This window comes from Nomascus leucogenys, chromosome 9 (genome assembly GCF_006542625.1).
Source record: "Nomascus leucogenys isolate Asia chromosome 9, Asia_NLE_v1, whole genome shotgun sequence".
Lineage (NCBI taxonomy): Eukaryota > Metazoa > Chordata > Mammalia > Primates > Hylobatidae > Nomascus > Nomascus leucogenys.
This window is the reverse complement of record NC_044389.1, coordinates 61,194,391-61,216,560: the sequence shown is the minus strand read 5'-3', so window position 1 is coordinate 61,216,560 and position 22,170 is coordinate 61,194,391. Positions and strand designations below refer to the sequence as shown.

The 22,170-nt window shown below is 37.9% G+C and overlaps 1 protein-coding gene across 1 annotated transcript in view; it reads right to left on the bottom strand.

The window, feature by feature from the left end:
- The window catches only part of FRAS1 (Fraser extracellular matrix complex subunit 1), a 458,426-nt gene that overhangs the window by 140,525 nt on the left and 295,731 nt on the right, over positions 1-22,170 (bottom strand). Inside the window, exons 28-30 of the mRNA XM_030819038.1 lie at positions 18,985-19,069; positions 15,435-15,761; positions 1,814-1,967 (exon numbers count right to left, since the gene is read on the bottom strand). Coding sequence (XP_030674898.1) covers positions 1,814-1,967; positions 15,435-15,761; positions 18,985-19,069 — 566 coding nt within the window. The remainder of the gene's footprint in view (positions 1-1,813; positions 1,968-15,434; positions 15,762-18,984; positions 19,070-22,170) is intronic.

Here is a 22,170-nt window from a genome sequence, read left to right as displayed (position 1 = left end):
CTATAGTTATAAGATGTTAACATTAGGGGAGGATAAGGGTATTCAAGAGCTTTTGTACTATTTTTGCAACTTTTTAGTCTAAATGTTTTAAAAAAATTTTTTTTTATTATACTTGAGATTTTAGGGTACATGTGCACAATGTGCAGGTTTGTTACATATGTATCCATGTGCCATGTTGTTTTAATGATTTAGCCTAACTTCTCAGAGAAACCTATGGCACAAGACCTTATACCTGCCTTTTTCAAGGTTACATAGCTATAACAAATGACATCTCAGCTAGACTGACTGTTTTATAATTATAATACCAATTCTCGATTAGATGGCTTTTCGATGTCTTTGTGGACATTGGAATTATTTTTAAATTAAATAAAAGTTAATTTTTTTCCTCCCTACAGAAAATATATAATTAAAAAAATCTGATAGCCCAGAGGAAAAACAGATTATTCTTCCTCTGCTATTTAGTATGCCAAGTGAGTTTTTACTTTTAATGACTATAATTTTCATTTTCACATGATCAATTTAGTTATTTTAAAAAATCTACCTGTTCCTTTATTTTTGTATCATGTTGTTATCTCTACACAGTTTCAATTCCTTCTTTTATGTCTTTAAATCATTTTAAATCTGCTTATTTTATAGTTTTTATAAGACTGTTACTTTATTTGAAATTCTTGGGGTTTTAATATTCTTGCTCGTTTTGTTTATGGTACTACAGACTGTTTCCTCCCATATTCCATAATTTTAAATTCTGAGCTTCGGTGGTTGCTTCTGAGTATCCTGTGTAGCCTAGCAGAGAGTGGGCCTTCTGTGGTAGTGTCTATTAGTTTCAATAAAGAACCCAAGACGTATCATTGGCCTGAGATTGATTTTCATAAAATACCTCAGCTTCAGGTTTCTTAGACAAGACACATAGTCTAATTTAACCCAAGATTTACCGGAGAAATAGGCCTAAAGTTCTGAATTTTCACCAGGATTTTTTTTTTCTACTCTGACTCCAAGAGGCAGATTTCTCTGCCATGTCTCTGTGCTGATGAGCTTCTTGTTTCTACTCTGTCCCTTTAATTGAAGGCATGTCCTTCCAGAGTCCTGGCTTTATGCAGCATCTTAATTCCAATGCTCTGTCTCTGCATGGACATTAAGTACCAAGCCCCTGGGTTACTGAGACATTCACAACCCCTTTTGGAGAAGCTATGCTATTAAGCTCATGAAATAACTGGTCTTCAGTGCCTTCTTTGTTGCTGGCACCCGGAGATTTCTCTCTATCCTTGGGAAGTCAGCTACGAACACCTTATGATTCTTGTTATATTTTATCCAGCATTTCTGGGTGATGATAATGGTAAATTTCTCAGGTTTTCATATTTGACTATTTTGCTGGAAGTAGAAGTAACACTGGAGAACACTGAAAAATGTTTTCATGTAATTTTTTTTAAGTCTCATTAAGAAGAAGTCTAGTGATATTCTAAAAGGCATATAAGGCAGAGTTTGAGAGCCCAACCTTTGAAATTAAACTGACATATATTAGTTAAGTGACTTGCAGCAAGCTACTTTACCCAGTATTTTTACCTGCAAAATGAAGTTGTTTTAAAACTTAAGTTTTAGGTGTTACATATAACGTGTTTATAAACTTTAGTACACTACCTAGTAAATGTGTTGAGTGTGATAGCTATCATGATTATTCTGTTTTTAGAGGGGATTTGTAAGGTATTAGAAAGCTCAGTTCATTGGAATTGCAATCTTGCCACATGGCACTATACAGTAGCAAACCCTAGACTGCTGAATGCAATGATGAAACCATGACAAAGGAAAAAATAGTTACCAAATTGGGGGTAGTCTTGTGTAATCTTGTAGGTGATTTCTTCAGCACTGGCACCAGGAGCCTCAGCCTGTAAGATTCTGTTGGTGATCTGCAGCATCCCCCCTTCTGGAACCCACACCATCGAATTAGCCACAAGCTGAAGACCCCTATCATTCTGAAATAAAAATAAAATGCAGAATTAGTTCCAAGCAAAGTAAGAATATATCAATTCTTAAACACATAAGTTATCCAGTTCTGTTGTTGTTAAAGATCATCTAATAAGACAGAGAGAGATCCACAGCTTCAGAGTCACTCTATAGACTTCGTATTATGTGTAGACATGCATATTTATCTATATATTTACATATGCATATATCCTGCTTTTTCTTTTATCATGAACCAACAACTTATTTAGAAAGACTAAGTCTCTCCATTTCTTTCTTTCATCTATCCATCAACCTGTCTTTCTATCCTCTCCACCCACCCAAATTTAAGAATTATTCATTAAGTGCCTATTATATGCCAGCTCCATTGCTAAAGGCCTGATATATACAAGATGTCTGAAGCAAAACCTTAATGTCAGAACTTACAGTCTAGTGGGAGAGATAGACACATAAATAATTAGGATGCTTCACGATTAATGCTCTATAAGAAGCTTGAGCAGGGAGCTTTGGGAGAATAGAGGAAGGAAGCCTCAGGAAGATTTTCCTAAGAAAAATAATTTCATTTTGAATAACAAAAAAATTGGATTTCTAAGTAGAGACATGGTGAAACATTCCAGACAGAGGGCCCAGCTTAAGTGAAAGCAAAGATGTGAGACAATGCACTGTATATTTCATAAAATGCCCAAGTGTCTGGTGCCAGCAGGGCTCAGAGAGCCAGGTGGGGGAGTAGATAAAAAGTGACACTGTCTTATGGAAGGTTAGTAGAAGACAGAAGCTATGCTAAAAGTCTCAATTCAACTCATAGGCACTGGAAAGTCAACATAAGTGTCCAGGGAAGAAAATGGGATGATCAGATCTAGGTTTCAGAAAGACAGGCTCCAATGGCCGGAGATGGAAGTGACTAGCACTGAGATAAATCTAGAGCCAAAGATACCATTTAGTGGCTCAAGGGAGAGAAAATGAGGGCCTATGAGAGGGTAATTGCAGTGGTAAATCCAATGGTAAATTCATCATAGACAGCAATAGATTCTAGAAGCACCACAGAAGCAGAACTGACAGGACCTGATGGCCAATTGAAAGTGAAGCAACAACACTTAGGAGTAGCTGGCTGGAAGGAATCACCTATTCAGCACTCCTGAGAAGGCAATCATTTTAATTACTAAAGCTAATATCATTAAAAGTGCTGCCATTCCTGCTTTGCAAGGCACACACCCTCTTCCAAAGCCTCATAATTGACATTTTCCACAGAATAAGACTAGGGAGGCTGCCAGTGTTCTGTTTTCAAACTTCAAAAATTAACAAGTCTGATATTTTAACATACGGTATTTTAGAAGGGATGGTTTTCTATATTATTATTGCTTTCAAATATGCCAATAAATGGAACAGAGCAAACACCACTCCCAGGAGAAGAATACTCTGAAGAGAAAACAACATCTATTCTTTTGCTCACTTGGCCCTTGAGCATCTCACCTCTCAGGAGTCAGTGATGGCTACTGTCATCATATATACACCAGGAAGCTGAGTCAAACAGTGCCCACGAGAACAGCAGCAAAGGCACTTTCTAACCTGATTGGTGCTCGGGGCAAACTCCCAGAGAATATTCTCCTTTCTCAATTGACATAGCATATTATTTATAAAACATCAAAAACATATAAAAAAATTTTATATATAATCACCAGAATTCTGAGGGAAAAGGCTCTATTAACTCCAGCAGTCTTGTATACCATAATATACTTGGGCCCAGGTTTTTTCGAGACAGAATTTTGCTCTTGTTGCCCAGGCTGGAGTGCAATTGCATGAACTTGGCTCACCACAACCTCCGCCTCTCAGGTTCAAACAATTCCCCTGACTCAGCCTCCTGAGTAGCTGGTATTATAGGCGCCTACCACCACGCCTGGCTAATTTTTGTATTTTTAGTAAAGACGGGGTTTCACCAAGTTGGCCAGGCTGGTCTCGAACTCCTGACCTTGTGATCTGCCTGCCTCAGCCTCCCAAAGTGTTGGGATTACAGGCATAAGCCACCATGCCCGGCCCAGGTTTCTTAATTGTTAGAAATCTTTCTAATAGAAGCAGCCTACTGAACTTTGATTTTGGTTATGGAGACCAGTCATATGCCAACAACCACTTTATTAGACTGAGTAGGCAACATGGTTTTTTCAGATTCTAAGCAAGTAGGCAGTGTGACATGAATGCATGTTCCCAGATGGCTTGCCCACTATATCTCCATCTTGGCTGTACTTATCAACACAATTCTCTATAATTCCTGTGTGAGTGTAACTTTTTAGACAATACATCTTGTGACTCAGTGTGCAGAGACTAGCAGCCCCTGGAAGCTCATTAAGATAGATGTTCAGAATCTCAGGTCCCACCACAGACTTTCTGAATCACAATCTATACTTTGAAAAGATCCCCAGAAGCTGTGCAGACATACAAAGGCATGAAAAGCATGGTCCAAGGTAGAGATCACATTGGTTCTAGAGTGGGTCTCCTGAAGGTTCACAGCTGAGCCTTCTAGAATATTTATGTCTATAACAGGGTAATACATATGCCTCCATTTCTGAATGATTATTTTGCAGTATATAAGGAGAAACAGATAACACTAAGAAAAAGAAGTATAATTCTTGGAAATCAGCAAGATGGCAGAATAAGAGGTTCCAGCTCTAAAACCTGCACAGAACACTAATTTTCACAACCATCTGCAGATGACAATACCTTCATAGGAGCCTGGGGTCTAGCTGAAAGTTTCCGGTACCCCAGTGGAATAAAAAAAAATCAACAATAGATGCATTGAAGAGGGTAAGAAACACAGTTTCATTTTACCCTAATACTCTCCTCCAAGTACACACAACTCAAGGCCAAGAGAGACCACTTCAGCCCATAATTTCTCCTACAGAGGAAAGTAAGATTGAAGTGAGTGCCCAGCTTCCCCAGCCTTGTGGGATGCTGCCTAAGAGATCCATTTCTGTCTCACCCCATCCAGAACACTGAGGGGATTAATATGTCTTCACAGCTGTCTAGGGACAGTAAGGAACAGGGAAGAGAAGCAGAAGCTTACAGTAACCATTGTGTGGATCTCAAAAAACAGCTGCAGATCATACTAACTAGCTAATGGGCTCCACCAAGAGCCATGCTCACAAATCCTGTAAGATACCTCACCTGCAGATACACACACGAGCTAACAAGTACCCCATGACTCCATGCACCCCCTCCCATAGCCAGCACCCTACACTCCCCTGAAGAGAGTACATTCAGGCTCTTCAGATGGTGCACATGAGCCCATGCAGACAGCAAACACACACATCAACAGTCCCCTGACTCTGCTGAACTGGGTAGAAGGCATGCAACCTTGATTACTTCAGGGAACTGACATGAGGAAAATAAAGACTCTCAGCACCCTGCTTGATGGTGCAGGATCAAGAGAAGGCACACAATCATAAGACTTCCCCTGAAGGGGGAACAAGAGGAGTGAAACAGGCACATCCAGAGAAAAAGTTTGAGAAAGCCTTCAGATCTTTAGTTTGGTTGACTAGTAAAGGTCTTTCTCTCCTGAACCCAGGCAGTAAAGGCTGGAGTAGGTAACCACTTTTTCAAATGCAAACACAGCTATGCAAGCCTTCAAGAAACATAAAAAGGAAACTAAGAAAACATGATACCACCCAAGGAACAAAATAAAGCTCCAGTGGCTGACCCCAAAGAAATGAAGATTTATGAACTGCCTGACAAATAATTCAAAATAATCATCTTAAAGAAGCACAGTGGACATCTTAAAGAAGCACAGTGGACATCTTAAAGAAGCACAACAATCTTAAAGAAAAGTAGATGACTAAACAAAGTCAAGAAAACCACACATAAACAAAATTAAAGGTTTGACAAAAGACAGAAATCATAAAAAGAACAAATCAAATTCCAGAGCTGAATAATACAATGATTGAACTGAAAAATTTAATAGAACACTTCAACAGCAAACTCCATCAAAAAGAAGAATGAATCCATGAACTCAAAAGACAGATCATTTGAAACTGTCCAGTCAGAGGAATAATAACAACAAAAATAAAAAAGAATGAACAAAGTTTACTGAACTTATGGGACACCATCAAATAAACCAATATAACCTATTATGGAAATTCCAAATGAAGCAGAGAAAGGGCAAAGGGCAAAAAGCTTATTTAAAGAAATAACAGAAAACTTTCCAAATCTGTAAAGAGAAAGAAACATCCAGATCCATGAAGCCCACAGAAACTCCAAATAGACTGAACATAAAGAAGTAATCACCAAGACACATTATAATCAAATTCTCAAAAGTTAATCACAAAGAATTGTGATTTGTGATTTGAAAGCCACAAGAGAAAAGTGACTTGTCACATACAAGGGAATCTTATAAGACTATCAGTGGATTGCTCAGCAGAAACCTTGTCGTTTTCTGACAGAATGAGATGATATATTCAAAACACTTAGAGAAAAAACTGCCAATCAACAATAATTTACCAGGCAAAGCTGTCATTCAGAAATGAAGGAGAGAGAAAGCCTTCCCAGACAAAGGCTGAGGGAGTTTGTTACCACTAAAGTCCTGTCTTACAAGAAATGCTAAAGGAAATTCTTCAAGTTGAAATGAAAGGACATTAATTAGCAACATGAAAACACATTAAAGTATAAAACTCACTGGAAAAGCTAAGAATATAATCAAAGGGAGAATAACACTGTAATGGTGATATGTAAGTCAGTTTTAACTCTAGTATAAAAGTTAGAAGAAAATGTATTAGAAGTTACTATAACTATAAATTTTTTAAATGAATACATGATATAAAAAGATATAAATTGTGATTCCAGTAACATAAAATGGTGAGGGTCAGGGAGAAGTAAACAGTTTTGTATGCAATTGGAGATAAATTAGTCATCTTAAAATAGACTACTATGAGATATTTTATGTAACCCTTATGGCAATCATGAAGAACAAACCTGCAGTAGATACGCAAAAAATAAAGAGAAATAAATAAAAACATACCGCTACAAAAAAAAATCATCAAATCACAAAGGCAAACAGCAAGAGAGACAGAAAGGAAGAGAGGAACTACAAAACAGTCAGAAAACAATGAAATGGCAATAGGTAAGTCCTTACCTATCAACAATTAAATGTAAACGGATTAAATTCTCCAATCAAAAAACATAGAGTGGCTGAATGGACAGAAAGCATGATCCAACTATAAACTGCCTATAAAGAGATTCACTTTAGCTTTAGGGAGACATATAGGCTGAAAGTGAAAGGATGGAAAAATACATACCATTGCAAATAAAAACCAAAAGAGAACAGAGATGCCTATATTTATATCAGGCAAAATAGCTTTGAAGTCAAAAAACATCACAAGAGACAAAGAAGATATTATATAATGTTAAAGAGGTTAATCCATCTAGCAGATATAATAATTGTAAATATATATGCACATAACATTAGCACACCTAGATACATCAAGCAAATGTTAACAGAACTGAAGGGAGAAATAAAAAGCAATGCAATAATGGTAGGGGACTTCAATATCCGACTTCCAACAATAGATCATCCAGATAGAAAATCAATGAAGAAACCGAGGACTTGAATAACACTATGGAACAAATGGACCTAACAGACATATATAGAATATTACATATAACAGCAGCAGAATTCATATTCTTCTCAAGCACATATAGAACATTCTCCAGGTTAGAACAAATGTTAAACCACAAAAGATGTCTTAATAATTTAAGAACACTGAAATCCTATCAAGTATCTTCTTTGGCCATCCCAGCCAGAGCAATTAGGCAAGAGAAAGAAACAAAATGTATCCAAATTTGAAAGGAAGAAGTTAAATTGTCTGTATTTACAGACACCATGATCTTATATGTAGAAAACCCTAAAGATTCCACCAAAAGACTGTTAGGACTAATAAACAAATTCAGTAAAATAAAACCGACATGCAATATGTGTTTCCATATACTAGCAATAAACTCTTTGAAAAACAAATTAAAGAAAGCAATCTTATTTATAATAGCATCAAAAGAATAAAATAGTTAGAAATAAATTTAACCAAGAAGGTGAAAGATATGCCGTTGAAAGCTATAAAATATTGGTGAAAGAAATTGAATAAGACACAAATAAATGCAAAGATATCCCAAGTTTATAAATTGGAAGAATTAATATTATTAAAATGTCCATACTACCCAAAGCAATCCACAGATTTCATGCCATCTCTGTCAAAATTCCAATAGCATTTTATACAGAAACAGAAAAATAAATCCTAAAATTCATATGGAACCACAAAAATCCCCAAATAGCCAAAGCAATCTTGAGCAAGAACAAAGCTGGTGGCCTCACACATTCTAATTCCAAATTACATTACAAAGTTATAGTAATTAAAACATTATAGTACTGGAATAAGAACAAATACATAGACCAGTGGAACAGAATAAGGAGCCCAGAAATAAATCCACACATTTATGACCAACTATTCTTCAACAAGAGTGCAAAGAATATGAAATAAAGAAAGGAGAAAAGAATAGTCTCTTCAATAAATAGTGTTGGGATAATTGGATATCCCATGCAAAGGAATGAAATTACATCATACACAAAAATCAACTCAAAATGGGTTAAAGACTTAAACAGAAGACCTGAAACTGTGAAAGACCTAGAAGAAAACATAGGGGAAAATCTCCTTGATATAGGTCTTGGCAACTATTTTTTGTATATGGCACTGAAGTCATGGGAAATAAAAGCAAAAAATAAACAAGCAGGATTATGTCAAACTAAAAAGCATCTGCAGAGCAAGGGAAACAATCAACACAATGAAAAGGCAACCTATGGAATGGGAGAAAATAATTGCAAAACCAGTATCTCATAAGAGGTTAATAATCAAAATATATAAGAAACTCCTACAACTCAAAAGCAAAAAAATTCAAATAATTTAAAAATGGGGAAAAAACCTAAATAGGCATTTCTCCAAAGAAGGCATATAAATGCCTAACAGGTATATGAAAAGCATACATAATCATGAGAAAAAGGCAAAGCAAAACTACCTCATACTTGTCAGGATGGCTAAAAAAAAAGGTAAATGTTAGAGAGGATTTGGAGAAAAGGGAATCCTGATACATTGGTGGGAGGAAAGTAAATTGGTACAGCTACTATGCAGTCTCCTCAACAACTTAAAAACAAACTATCATATGATCTGCAATCACACCTCTGGATATACATCCAAAGTAAATGAAATCAGTATGTTGAAGAGATATCTGCACTTCCACGTTCATTGTAGTATTATTCACAATAGACAAGATACAGGATCGACCTAAGTGTCAATCAATGGATAAATGAATATATAGTGGAATATTATTCAGCCTTAAAAGTGAAGGAAATCCTGCTATTTGCAACAATATGGAAGAAACTGGAAGACATTACGCCAGGCAAAATAAGCCAGACACAGAAAGACAGTAACTACATGATCTTGCTTATATGTGGAATCTGAAATTGCCAAACTCATAAAAGCAGATAGTAGAATGGCAGTTGCAAGGGGCTGGGAGAAAGGGGAAATGGGGAGACAGATGGTCAAAACGTACAAAGTTTCAGTTAAAATAGACTATTATAAGATATTTTATGTAACCCCTATGGTAATTACGAAGAAAAACCTGCAGTAGATACACAAAGGATAAGTAAGTCCTGAAGACCTACTATATAGCATAGTGCCTATGACTATCAATACCATATAGTATATTTAAAATGTGCTAAGATAGTAGAGCTTATGTTACCACAAAAAATAAGTAAATAAATACATAAAATTAGTAAACAAAGCAGGAGAAAACTTTATGAGGTTAGGAATATGTCAAAGACCTGGATAGTGGTGATGCTTCCATGTCTATATAGTTATCCTCAAACTCAAGTTGTATACATTAAATATGTAGAGCTTTTTACACGTCAATCATTCCTCAATAAAGTAGGGTTTAAAAAAAAAAAAAAGGAAGAAGCATGGATCTTCCCACTCATCATGATGAACATGTTTGTTTCTTATTGTTTTCTTTTGGAGAGGGTCCAGGGAAGATTCAAGAAGAGATGGATAGAAGGGTATATATCATCTTTTCTATATTTAAGGTGTCCAAAAAGCCAAATTTTAACCTAATTTCCCCAATGGTTCTGACATTCTGAATTTTTTTTATCTCCTCATGTGTTTTTTTCTGTACATAATGTATATATCCCTGCCAGTTCAAGAAATTACTTATATTACCAACTGAAGAATCTGCCCAGTAATGTTTTATAGATCCTCCAGAGGACCACATTAGCAGGCAATAAAATCCCAAAAAGTAAAAGTGGGGGCATGATTAAAACAGCACTTTAAATTAAATAGTTCTTCTAATTCATTTCATAGAACAATAGGCATGCAGAAATGGTAATAAAGCTTAGCCATTCCATATCATATTACAAATAAAAATATTAACGTTACAAACTAGAAATAACGTCATAAGCCTCCATCTTTTGGAGAAAAAAAATCTCACAAACACAATGAAAACTTCCCCCCAAAATTAAAGGTTGAGTCATAAATGAAGAAGCCTTAGCTGAAATGATAATGTACTCTAACCCCAGGCCAAAATATTCAAGATAAAAGTTTTAAACCTCACTAAATAGAAAATGACTAACGTTGAACGTAACAGTGACCTTATAATTTTACCTGTTCTGTAAAAATATACCTTAATTTGCAACAGCTCATTTATACCATAGCCATTAAAATTTAATCTCATAGGACACTGTGGAAAAGATCATGTGGGGTGGTGTGGTGAAATTTACCAGCATAAAGAAAGCGGGAAAGATAATTGGACTGTTTCTGTGTTTGTCAACGTGTGTATGAGCCCCAGAAGCTTGCTTTCAGATCAAGAATATAGAACCTTTGTTCCATGTAGATTTCAACCAGTATATGTATATTTAAGGAAACATTTTCTGATTATGCACCTTATGAGACACTGAATTGAACAAGCTAATCAACCCCCCCGCCCAAAAGGTGAAACCCTCATATATGGCAAGAATTTAGTTATTTATGATATAGGCTCTTACTCATAAGAAATAGACATTTTTATGCCATTGATATTTGTAATTCTCACAAATGTCACGATTATCAAACCAACTGTGTCCCTGAAAGACAAACAATGAGAGGTAGGCATTAATGAAATTGAGGGAAAACACCACAGGGCTATTTATCTGTACACAGGCCTTACCACAAATAAACAGCCAGAGAGGACTCTCAGCAATAGAATTTTCCATCCAGTTCCTAGCATGACACTTGGGGACTTTTGACATTAAAGCATTACCCAGTTGCAGAAAATACTGCTCAAAGAACAACAAAGAAGTTCGGAAAGATCATCAGATGTATTGCCAGAGTGGAAAAAAAAGGCATGATTTCCAGAGGTATCTTAATTCATGACAAAGAAGACAATTCCTTGAAACCCCAGCAGTAGACAGAAGCCCACCAGTAAGTACGACTTTCCCCTGTCCACATTTTAGCCCTTATTAAATGTCAAATTGCTTTAGAATCACATCTGCAGCAGGCTTGGGTTTAGTAATCCCCCCAATTAATGAAAGCCTGTTCAGCAACGTATTCTTTATTACTTTTTAATCTGTTTTAATTCTTTTGCCTCCTTCCCCCAACAGAACATGTTTCAACATCAGTCCTGGTTATATTTTCTCCTCAGCAACTCAGTATAAGGCTAGAGGTGGCAGTCAAGTTTATTCACTATCAGGCCAAAGATAAAAACTTAAGTTTGGGGTAAGTGATGTGGAACTTGGAAAACAAGGGTTGAACTGACAGCTCCTCTACCCATTCTCAGGTGGGCTCTCGCAGAGGTGCCCCAAGGGCTTCTCATCTGATGCAAGAGATGAATTGGAAGGCAGGAACACAGGCACCAGCCTCACTCAAGCCATTGCATCCATCCAAAAAAAACACAAAAAATGTACTGAACTCCTACAACGTGCTCTGCTCAGGGGAGTAAGACTAGAATAGTCCCTGTTCACACAGAGCTTCCTTTTTCTATCCCTCCCTAGTCACCTTGACAGGTTGTGTTTTCTGTTGAATGATACTAGGATTAATTCGTACATTTATTCACTAGGAATTAAACACAAGCCACTTGGCCATTCCATTTAAATTATCAGCTCACTCCAGGTTTAATAACTAGGTAGCCACGGGGTAAGAACTTACATGCCCATCTTCACTAATGGCTCTTAGAATGAATCAGTCATGTCTGACAATGCATCTACAAGAAGCCATAAGAGTTGAGGCATTATTTTCTTCTTGGGCCCAGAAGACTTAATGATTATAAACGCTCTCACTTGTAACAAGACGCAGTGAGTTCAGAGGAAAGATTACAGAAGGCTTGGGGCCCAGCTTGGATAGAACATTGAGAAAATGACTAAATTACTGTCTTTATTCTATCCATCAAGGGGATAAGAATATATATGACCAACACACTGAAAAATACTAGCTAGAATGAAAAGAGTCTCATGGTTAAGTGTAGGAGGCAGACACACTTGAGATGAAATCATAGCTCCAGCACTAAGTACCTTTATGAAAATGAATGTTTTTCAACCTCTTTGTGCTTCAGTTTCCTCTTTTGGAAAATTAGAGATAATACCTGTACAAACATCACAGAGTGATCGTGAAGATCAAATGGAATAATTCCCATCAAGCTTTAGTGTCTAATATCAAAAACAAAACAAAAAACTTCCACCCATAATAGAATTTCCATTAGAAAAATTAAGGTCCCATAGCCTCTGCTCTAACCTTCTTCCCCAAGACATTGTAAAGATCAGTAAAAGAGATATAAGGAAAAAATATTTTGAATTCCTAAAAGGAAAAATAGTACACATTTGTATAATATTGCCAATATTGCAGTCAAATGTATTATTAGTACATGTCCTGATGCTGAGGCTCTGGTCATGGGTTTCATTATCCCAATCCATGGGCAGGTAATCACAGCAATACAGGAGAGAGGGATGAAAAGGGGCCCAGGGCACAACTTAAATTCACTTTTCAGGTATCACAGACAGACACAGAAAATACCTACATGACTCACAAGTCACAAGGATTCCAAAACTCTGTGCCTTGTGCTTTATTTATAAATTAAATTTCCATTTTTCTTGGTTTTGTTCTGGTAGTCAAAGCAGCTAAAACCCTAGAAATGCCCTTCCATCTTGGGCCATTCCACACAAAATGGTTGTGCAACACACAGAACTGAGCTCCAAACATGGAGATGGAAGCCACAATAGGAAAGGCAGCTGCTAGGGTGGCACTGAAATCCTCTAACAACCTTTGGAAAGAAACCAAGAAGGAAGAAACAAAAACTTCTCTCTGTCTAGACTTCATCTGTCCAGAACTAAACCTCATCTCCCAGGGCCATCGCAAGAGTGATAATTAGGATGAGCTGTAAGGTGGCTATCTGCCAACTCCATCTCATCATCAGCTTTCACTCGCTCCCATCTCTCTTATGCCACCTTCACTGCTTTCAGCAACTGCAAATAACGAGACAGGAAACTGAGAAATTACCTAGCAGATCATATTAGATTCAGCTGTTCACCTTCATGAGGATCAATCGGATCAATCGCAAATTTTGAGTGATCACTGATGAGAAAGTGACAAGTGGTTTTAAACTGTCCTCAACAAATCAGTCTCTCTAGCTAGTCATTAATGACACCTCAGTAGGCAGTGATATTTGAAATAAAAGGTTGTTTAAGAATTATGTTTCCCCATCACACACCGGGTACTCTTGTGGGGTGGGGGAGGGGGAAGGGATAGCATGAGGAGATATACCTAATGCTAAATGACGAGTTGGTGGGTGCAGCACACCAACATGGCACATGTATACATATGTAACAGACCTGCAAATTGTGCGCATGTACCCTAAAACTTAAAGTATAATAATAAAATTAAAAAAAAAGAATTATGTTTCCCAATCTACTACCATGAGAAAGAGCCATTCTTGATGCAACTGAGAAAAGGGCATCCAGTGAAATATCATCTAGTTTTGAAAATGTTTTTCGGGTCCCTTTGGTCTAGCAATGGCTCAGCCCAGTATTTTCTAAAGTGTGAAAGCCATCTCATTTGCAGTATCCAAGAACATTTTCAGTAGTATATGGACAAAATGTCGTAGAATGGTTTATGTATTAATTTTCATATTTTAGAAAAAAGTATAATTCTACATTAAGCCCATGATTTCATAAGTATTATTTATTAGGATGAGGCTACAATAAAAAGTAAGTTGATACAAAGAAAAATATTAAGTAATAGTACAGGTGCTTGTGGATATGGCGAAAACATAAAAAGGTGGCATGCCAATGACTCAGGCTGAGCAAAAATGTTATTTATTTATTTATTTATCTATTTATTTATTTATTTATTTATTTATTTAGAGATAGGGCCTTGCTCTGTCATCCATGCTGGAGTGCAGTAGTGTGATCACAGCTCACTGCAACCTCGAACTTCTGGGTTAAAATGATCCTCGCACCTCAGCCTCCTGAGTAGCTGAGACTAGAGGTGCATGCCATCACACCTGGCTACTTTAAAAAAAAAAAAAAAAACTTTAGTAGAGACAAGATTTCTCTATGTTGTTCAGGCTGGTCTCAAACTCCTGAGCTCAAGTGATCCCCTTACCTCAACCTCCCAAAGTGCTGAGATTACAGGCCTGAGCCACTGCACCTGGCCCAGTGCTCTTTATTGGCTTCTATTCCCTAGGGCAAAGATCCCTAGGATTACCAAAAGAGTTTGCTCATCCTACTTTAGCTGAGCTAACAGAATGGATGAACTCATCTTTTTTGATTCATTCAGATTATATGACTATGTTTTCTTTTTTTTTTTTTTTGAGACGGAGTCTCTCTCTGTCACCCAGGCTGGAGTGCAGTGGCACAATCTCGGCTCACTGTAAGCTCCGCCCTCTGAGTTCACACCATTCTCCTGCCTCAGCCTCCCGAGTAGCTGGGACTACAGGTGCCCACCACCACACCCGGCTAATTTTTTGTATTTTTAGTAGGGATGGGGTTTCACCATGTTAGCCAGGATGGTTTTGATCTCCTGACCTCGTGATCCACCTGCCTCGGCCTCCCAAAGTGCTGGGATTACAGGCATGAGCCACCGCACCTGGCCTCATGAGCTGTTTTTGAGGGGCAGATAAAAAGAGGAATATCTTGATTCTTATGGTTATGCTCAGGCAGGAGACAAAAGGATTAGTGGATAATAACACATTCTTATGGCAGTACCTCCACAAAAAAGGTTCAAAAGTGTCCCAATTTGTAGAGAACATGGGGACAGGTCTTTCAGATGAAGGGTGCTCCTAACAAGATATATAGTGCCCTCTATATAATAGGTTATATCTGAATAAATGAATGACTACCCATATCTTAACTTTGTGAGTATCATAAAATCATACAAACAGTAGAAGTTCACATCTAGGTGCAAGGAAACTGTAACTCTAGGAATGACACCTACCTGAGGCACGGTCTTCACTTGGAACAGTATATTACGGAAGGAGTGTCCATCATTGGCCTGCAAGACTGCAACATCGGATGTGCTGTCTGAACCATCATGAGCATAGTGGAGAAGGCCTCTAGAGAGTTCATCCAGCTGGAATTGATAGATAGGGGCTGCTGGGGACTGAAGTGTTTGAAGCAATTGGCCATGAAGTGGAGGATCGATTACTTCAACGACCACATCCTGTGGGTTGTCATCATCTCGGATGTCAAGCAGCTGGGTGGTGATGGTTGCCCTCTCTCCTCTGCTAATGTGGAGAACCTCATTTTTCAGCACATAGGGGGCCTGTGGAGTTGAAGGGAAGAAGAGTCAGTTAATAGGGAAAGAAAGGACAATCCAGTGGACTAGACACCTGATTGTTATTCCTATGCTTTTTGAGAAACTCTAAGTGTTCTAGCAAAGCACCAAACTGTTCCATGGTGAACGGATTCGTCAGAGGTGTGGTCAGTCATAGTAACTCAACAACTAAGGTTACTTCACACCTCTGGGTTCTAGAGGTTTATCAAGCCACTTCAAGACTTGAGAGACAACTGGTGAGAGCTGCTAGCTTCTAAATCTCTAATTTCTCTGCTATCCTGACTTACATTATATCCCAAGAGAGACTAATAAGAGGTATGAAATTTTTGGACTTGCCTTTGGGAGGACACACTTCACTCCAGGCCATGTTGTGGTACACTGACTCAGAGGAGGCTGCTTTTTCATTGTGAGCTCACTCGTGCTGTTTCTAGTCCCTCCCAGTAATTTTCTTCAGTTTTCTCATCCAAATCTTGACAGAGCCCCACCCCAACTCAGGTTATAAAGCCTGCCAAGATTATGGTCTAGGTGAGTAAGGCAACCACCTGGCTAATTCATGTGACAAGGCTAATATATTATAGTAAAATTTAATATCTTTTTCCTAGGATTGTCAGGTTACCTCCCACCAACTTGAGGAAGCAGATAAAATGTTCTTTCATAAAGACAAAAGCTAACGAACCACAACAGAAAAAAAAAAACTCACTCAAAAAAATTGAGGCCAGAAGCCAAAGAAAATATTATTTCAGTTTTTAAAAACATATCATTTGAAGTAGAACCATCTAGGACTTTTCTCAACACACTGCTTTCTTTAATCCAAATGGCTTTCTTTTAAAACTACCCTAGCACCCTCCTGGCCTCCTGGAAATTACAATCTCTGTTAAAGGAATGTCTAGGACATCATTATAATAGTTACATAGTGGGAAATTAGATGATAGTTAGTTTTTAGAATTCTCAAGTGAGAATTCTACAGCTGTGATTCTATACATGGGAAAGAGTGACCCCTCCTATTCTGAAAGAGGAAAAGTCAAAGATGATGTCAAAATCCACAAATGGAAAAGACCAAATTAACTTGCATGAGAAAATCTCAGAGAGGCTCAAGAGCATATTGCAATGTCGCAGAAATTTAAAGGAATGAAAATAAGTTAAAATTAGTTTCTAAAATTCCATTTTAAAGACTTAAAATAATAAAAGTTTCTCATATAATAAATAAAATTAAGTGTTCTCCTTATTTACTCACTTGATTGTGGGAAAACACACAAGCAACACTTGGGGAACCATGGGAACTCACCAGATTAGGAAGACTTGGCAATATCTACCTTTGGCCTTTCACTGGAGTAGCTTTATTAGCCCAAACAAAAAGAAGAAACAAAGTTTCTGAGTGTAAGGACTGAGAAACATCTAAACCAGTAAGTTGTAAGACTGGATGTAGCCCTCTGTCCTAAATTTACAGAGATCACCTGTTTTAGCTTTTTTTTTAGACAGAGTCTCACTCTGTTGCCCAGGCTGGAGTGCAGTGGCACGATCTCAGCTCACTGCAACCTCTGCCTCCCGGGTTCAAGCGAGTCTCCTGCCTCAGCCTCCCGAGTAGCTGGGATTACAGGTGTCCACCACTATGCCCGGCTAATTTTTGTATTTTCAGTAGAGACGCAGTTTCACCATGTTTGCCAGGCTGGTCTCGAACTCCTGACCTCGGGTGATGCACGCATTTCGGCCTCCCAAATTGCTGGGATTACAGGCATAAGCCACTGAACCCAGCCTGTTTTAGCTTTAATTAAAACAAAATCTATATATTTTGCTCACCCATGAGATCAAATTAACTTAGGATCATTTTCAAATCATTAAACTCCAATTTATCCCTGATGTGATAATACCATCAAGAAGAGGTGAACTGGGCTATTGATACAATTTTGCAGCCACTGCTGTTTCAAGTCTATGTTGTTATCCATGATCCTTTCATTTTTGGACCAAAGATATAAAAACATCAGATGAAAAACAATCATCTAGTGTCCTTCCTTGAATCATGAATAACATGATACTGAGATCTAGATATTTAGCTAGACTTGGTTCCCCAGGAGAATATTCCACTTTCTTGCTTTTCGTAACATATGAACATACCTATTTCCCTATTCTTCGCACATTTTGGCTCTTCAATCCCTCAAGCCCAGTTCCTAGAGCAGCTACAACTATATGTATTCTGGACCCATAAGTAAACTTGACGGAGATAAATGCTGAGAGGTGAGTTTGAAGGGCCATCACACTGAGCTTTATAGCATCTACCATGACTTCCTTATGTCTGTGTTTTGTTGATGGCCATACTGGCACACTAGAACTTCATTTAAGTAGATCCTTAATAATATTCTCTAACTGCTGCAAATTCCACATACTAGAGAAAGATAAAACAAACTCCTTTACCTAAAAATAAAGACAGACTTTTTTTTTTTTTTTTTTTTTGAGACAGGGTCTCACTGTGTTGCTCAGGCTGGAGCACGGTGGCATGATCGTCATTCATTGCAGCCTCAACCTCCCTGAGCTCAGGTGATCCTCCCACCTCAGTTCCCCATGTAGCTGGGACTATAGGAATGCATCACCGGGCCCAGATAATTTTTCGTATTTTTTTGTTTGTTTCAGTATAGACGGGGTTTCGCCATGTTGCCCAGAATGGCCTCAAACTCCTGGGCCCAAGCAATCCACCTGCCTCAGCCTCCCAAAGTGCTGAGATTATAGGCATGAGCCACTGCACCCTGCCAACTATTTGGAGGGGCTGCTAGCAGATTTAGTATAGCAAGGTTAGGCGTCATAATATAACGGTTAAGAACACTGCCTCTGTAGCCAGATTTACTGGGCACAAACATCGACTCCCTATTTATTAGCTATATTACCATAGACATGTTATGTTGCCTTCTTGTGACTTTGTTTCCTTGTCTGTAAATTGGAGACAATGATACCCCATAATATTGGCATAAGGATTAACTGAGTTACTTACGTGAAACACTTGGACTATAACACTAAGTACTAGAGAAGTATTAGTAATTTTGGTTGCTGCTGTTGTTATTACCCAGAAGTCCTAAAAATTACTCCAGTGGCATCTCAAGAGGAAACCAAGACTAGATTAATTTAATGCAATCATTTTCATTAAATCCGCAGGAAACCTGGATTTCGTGCTTGAGAACTAGTAGGCATGTAAAATTATGAATTACGTGGCCATTTTTATTACCTGTGTTGAAAATGCTTGTATGTTGATCAGCTGTGGCTCAGAGAAGAACTGCTGGTCACTAATTTTCAGGAAAAAGTAACCTTTCCTAAAGAAGTCCCAAAGAAAGGAATAAGAAAATACAATCATTACATTAGACTTTAGACAGAAAAGGCTTAAAAACATTTTCAGGTTATGTGTAGGTAAGAATTTGGATCAAACCACTGCAGTAATGTCATACTCATACTATAAAGAAAAACTATCAGATAAAGATGAGCATAGTAAGATTCAGGTAAAAATACTGTGTTCTTAAATCTCCTTACAACAATAATAATAATTATGTAACCATTTTGTTTCCTATCTTTCTAAACTGAATAAAGAAAAGCTGAAAAATTAGTTGTCAGGCCAAGGCAGATTAGTAATATATTGTAGGCTAATGGTTAAATTGAAGAATTAAAAGGAATCTTTTATAGTCTCTGACCAGTTCTCCATGATTCCTTCTTCCCAACAAATGCTCTTCCTAACTCCTGCCCAATTCATGTGAGTGGGCCCCTAGTAACAATGTTTGCAACGTCTGTATTACATGGCTGTTCATCTCCCCTCACTCCCCACCAGCCTACTCATAGTCATTGTGGACAGACTAGGGAAGGATGGCTGATTCTTCCCTGGCGATTTGCAACTGGCCCAAGAGCCAGCAGTCAGTCTCAGCATCTGACTACAGGACAACCAGAGTCTATTATGTAGAACAAGCCTGTGTGTAAGAGAGAAGTGAATGAAGCCTATAAGCAAAGAGACACAGGGATGAGAGAAGAGTTGATTCCTGCTTCCCCTTCCCAGTCCTTGCTTCCAGACTGTCCTGGAGCACAATTGCCCTTGGTGCCTTTGAGATCTGAGCCACCCCTGCAATGTTATAACAAGCCTTACATTTTTGCTAATCTAGTTCAAGTTTACTTCCATTACTTGCAACCAAAGCGTCCCAGTTAATAATAAAATAAGCCGTTGTTCAAGCAGCTTCAGAGACTGCTAGAAGGGAAGATAAGACTTACCCACCTTCAACGCCAAACCAAGCACAGAACTCGCTGCTGGCTGGTGAGACACAGGACTACTGCATTATGGGGATTTTTGAATTCTAGTCTATTAAAGGGACCATTGTTTTAAAAGTTCTTTAGAAGTTATTCTTGGAACTACTATTTATACATGAAAGAATGTGGGTGGATCTCAAAAGCATTATGGCAAAAGACAGAAACAAAAGGCTGCATATTGTTTGATTCCATTCACCTAACATTTTAAAAAGCACAAAACTATAGCAGTAAAAATGGATCAGTGGTCACCAGTGACTGGGGGTAAAGGAGCAACTACAAAAAGGAGACTTTTGGGGTAATGGAACTATTTTACATATTGACTACGGTTGTGGTCACAAGACTGCAAAACTGTATACAGCTGTTAATATTTATAGAACAATACACTTCAAAATGGGGGATTTTACTGAATGCAAATTATACCCCAATAAACCTGATTGCTTTTTAAAAAATGATTCTTCTCGTCTCTTCTATCTTCCCTTGATTTTCTGTCCCATTTAAGTCCTGTCCCTCTCCACCACCACCTCAGCCTTCAAGAGAATGTAACTGATGGACTGTCTTCCAGGACAGAAGAGAAGGGAAGACAAAAACAGTTTTTTAAAAATGATTTTTGGTGGCACTCAGGTTCCAATAACAGTGTTCAGTATATGACTGTTATTTGATTGAAAGTACCACCCCTTCTTTGTTCAGGGGTGGTACTTCCATCAATTAATAAAATACAGCATTATAAATAAAATAATTTATCATTTAAAAAAATTTATTTTATTAAATAATGCCTTATTTTATTAACTGATGAGAGTACTACCCCTGAACAAAGAAAGGGTGGTACTTCCTATCAAATAGGGGTAAGTGTTTTTTGGTGGCACTGAGGTTCCAATAACAGTGTTCAGTATATCAGCAATGCTACTTTATCCCAGTGATGGCAACTACACTTATAAGTTGTCTTTTACTCCACAGAAGCATTCTAATCCCGAAGGAATCCAATCCTAAAGAATCATGGTCAGTGTCTTCATGGTTAAAAACAAAACAAAACACAAACTGATGTGGCAGGTTTCCCTTTTGTTTTGTATTTTTCAGAGACCTTTAATAATCTTATTTTCCATGGGTTTCTACCAACCTCGTTTTATTATTCTTCTCATTCTTTCTTTTGTTGAATTTTTACTATACCTCTCATTCTTTCTTTTGTTGGATAAAGAAAATCCAGTATTAAAATGGGTACCCCAAAAAGACTACTGTGAGGATTTCCTAAACTGCCATTCTTTGTCCCATTTAGGGGTACGAAGCTATGATTCCACAAAAAAATAGGTGATGAGAGGTTAAAGATGTTAAATAGACAAGAGGGTTGACCTTGGTTGTCTATGAAGCTTTACGCTTTTCATAAGTGACTGCAAGAAAAATAACTACTATACAGAGTTGTATAGCTCTGTGTTTCTGTGTCTGTGTGATAGAAATACTTAAGAATAGGCCAAGTGTTGCAGCTCACGCATGTAATTGCAGCACTTTGGGAGGCCAAGGCAGGCAGATCACTTGAGGTCAGCAGTTCGAGACCAGCTTGGCGAATATAATGAAACTCTGTCTCTTCTAAAAATACAAAAATTAGCTGGGCATGGTGGTGTGTGCCTGTAGTCCTAGCTACTCAGGAGGCTGAGGCACAAGAATCACTTGAACTCGGGAGGCAGAGGTTGCAGTGAGTCAAGATCATGCCACTGTACTCCAGCCTGGGTGACAGAGTGAGATTCTGTCTCAAATAATACTTATAGTAAAAATGAATGCAGAATATAGAGTAGGAATTTGAAGAGTGTATGGCATCAAACACCAGAGTTTTAAGCTCCATCTCCGCAGCAATACTTCTCTATGAAGTGACCTTTCGTCCTTTGAGGATGGAAGCATGCCGATTGTTCCTAGTATATTAGGGGGGCAGAAATCATTGTGGCTAAAGGCATGGGTTGTGGAATCAGTCTTGGCTTGGAGTCTCAGCTCTGCACACACATGTTGAGAGGTCTTGGGCAAGATAACCTATACTCTCGAGGCCTCAGTTTCCTTATCTGTAGACTAGCAACATGAGATACATAGTTCATGTAAAGTGCCTAACATGATGCCTGGCTCAAAGTTAGCACTCCATAAATGCCAG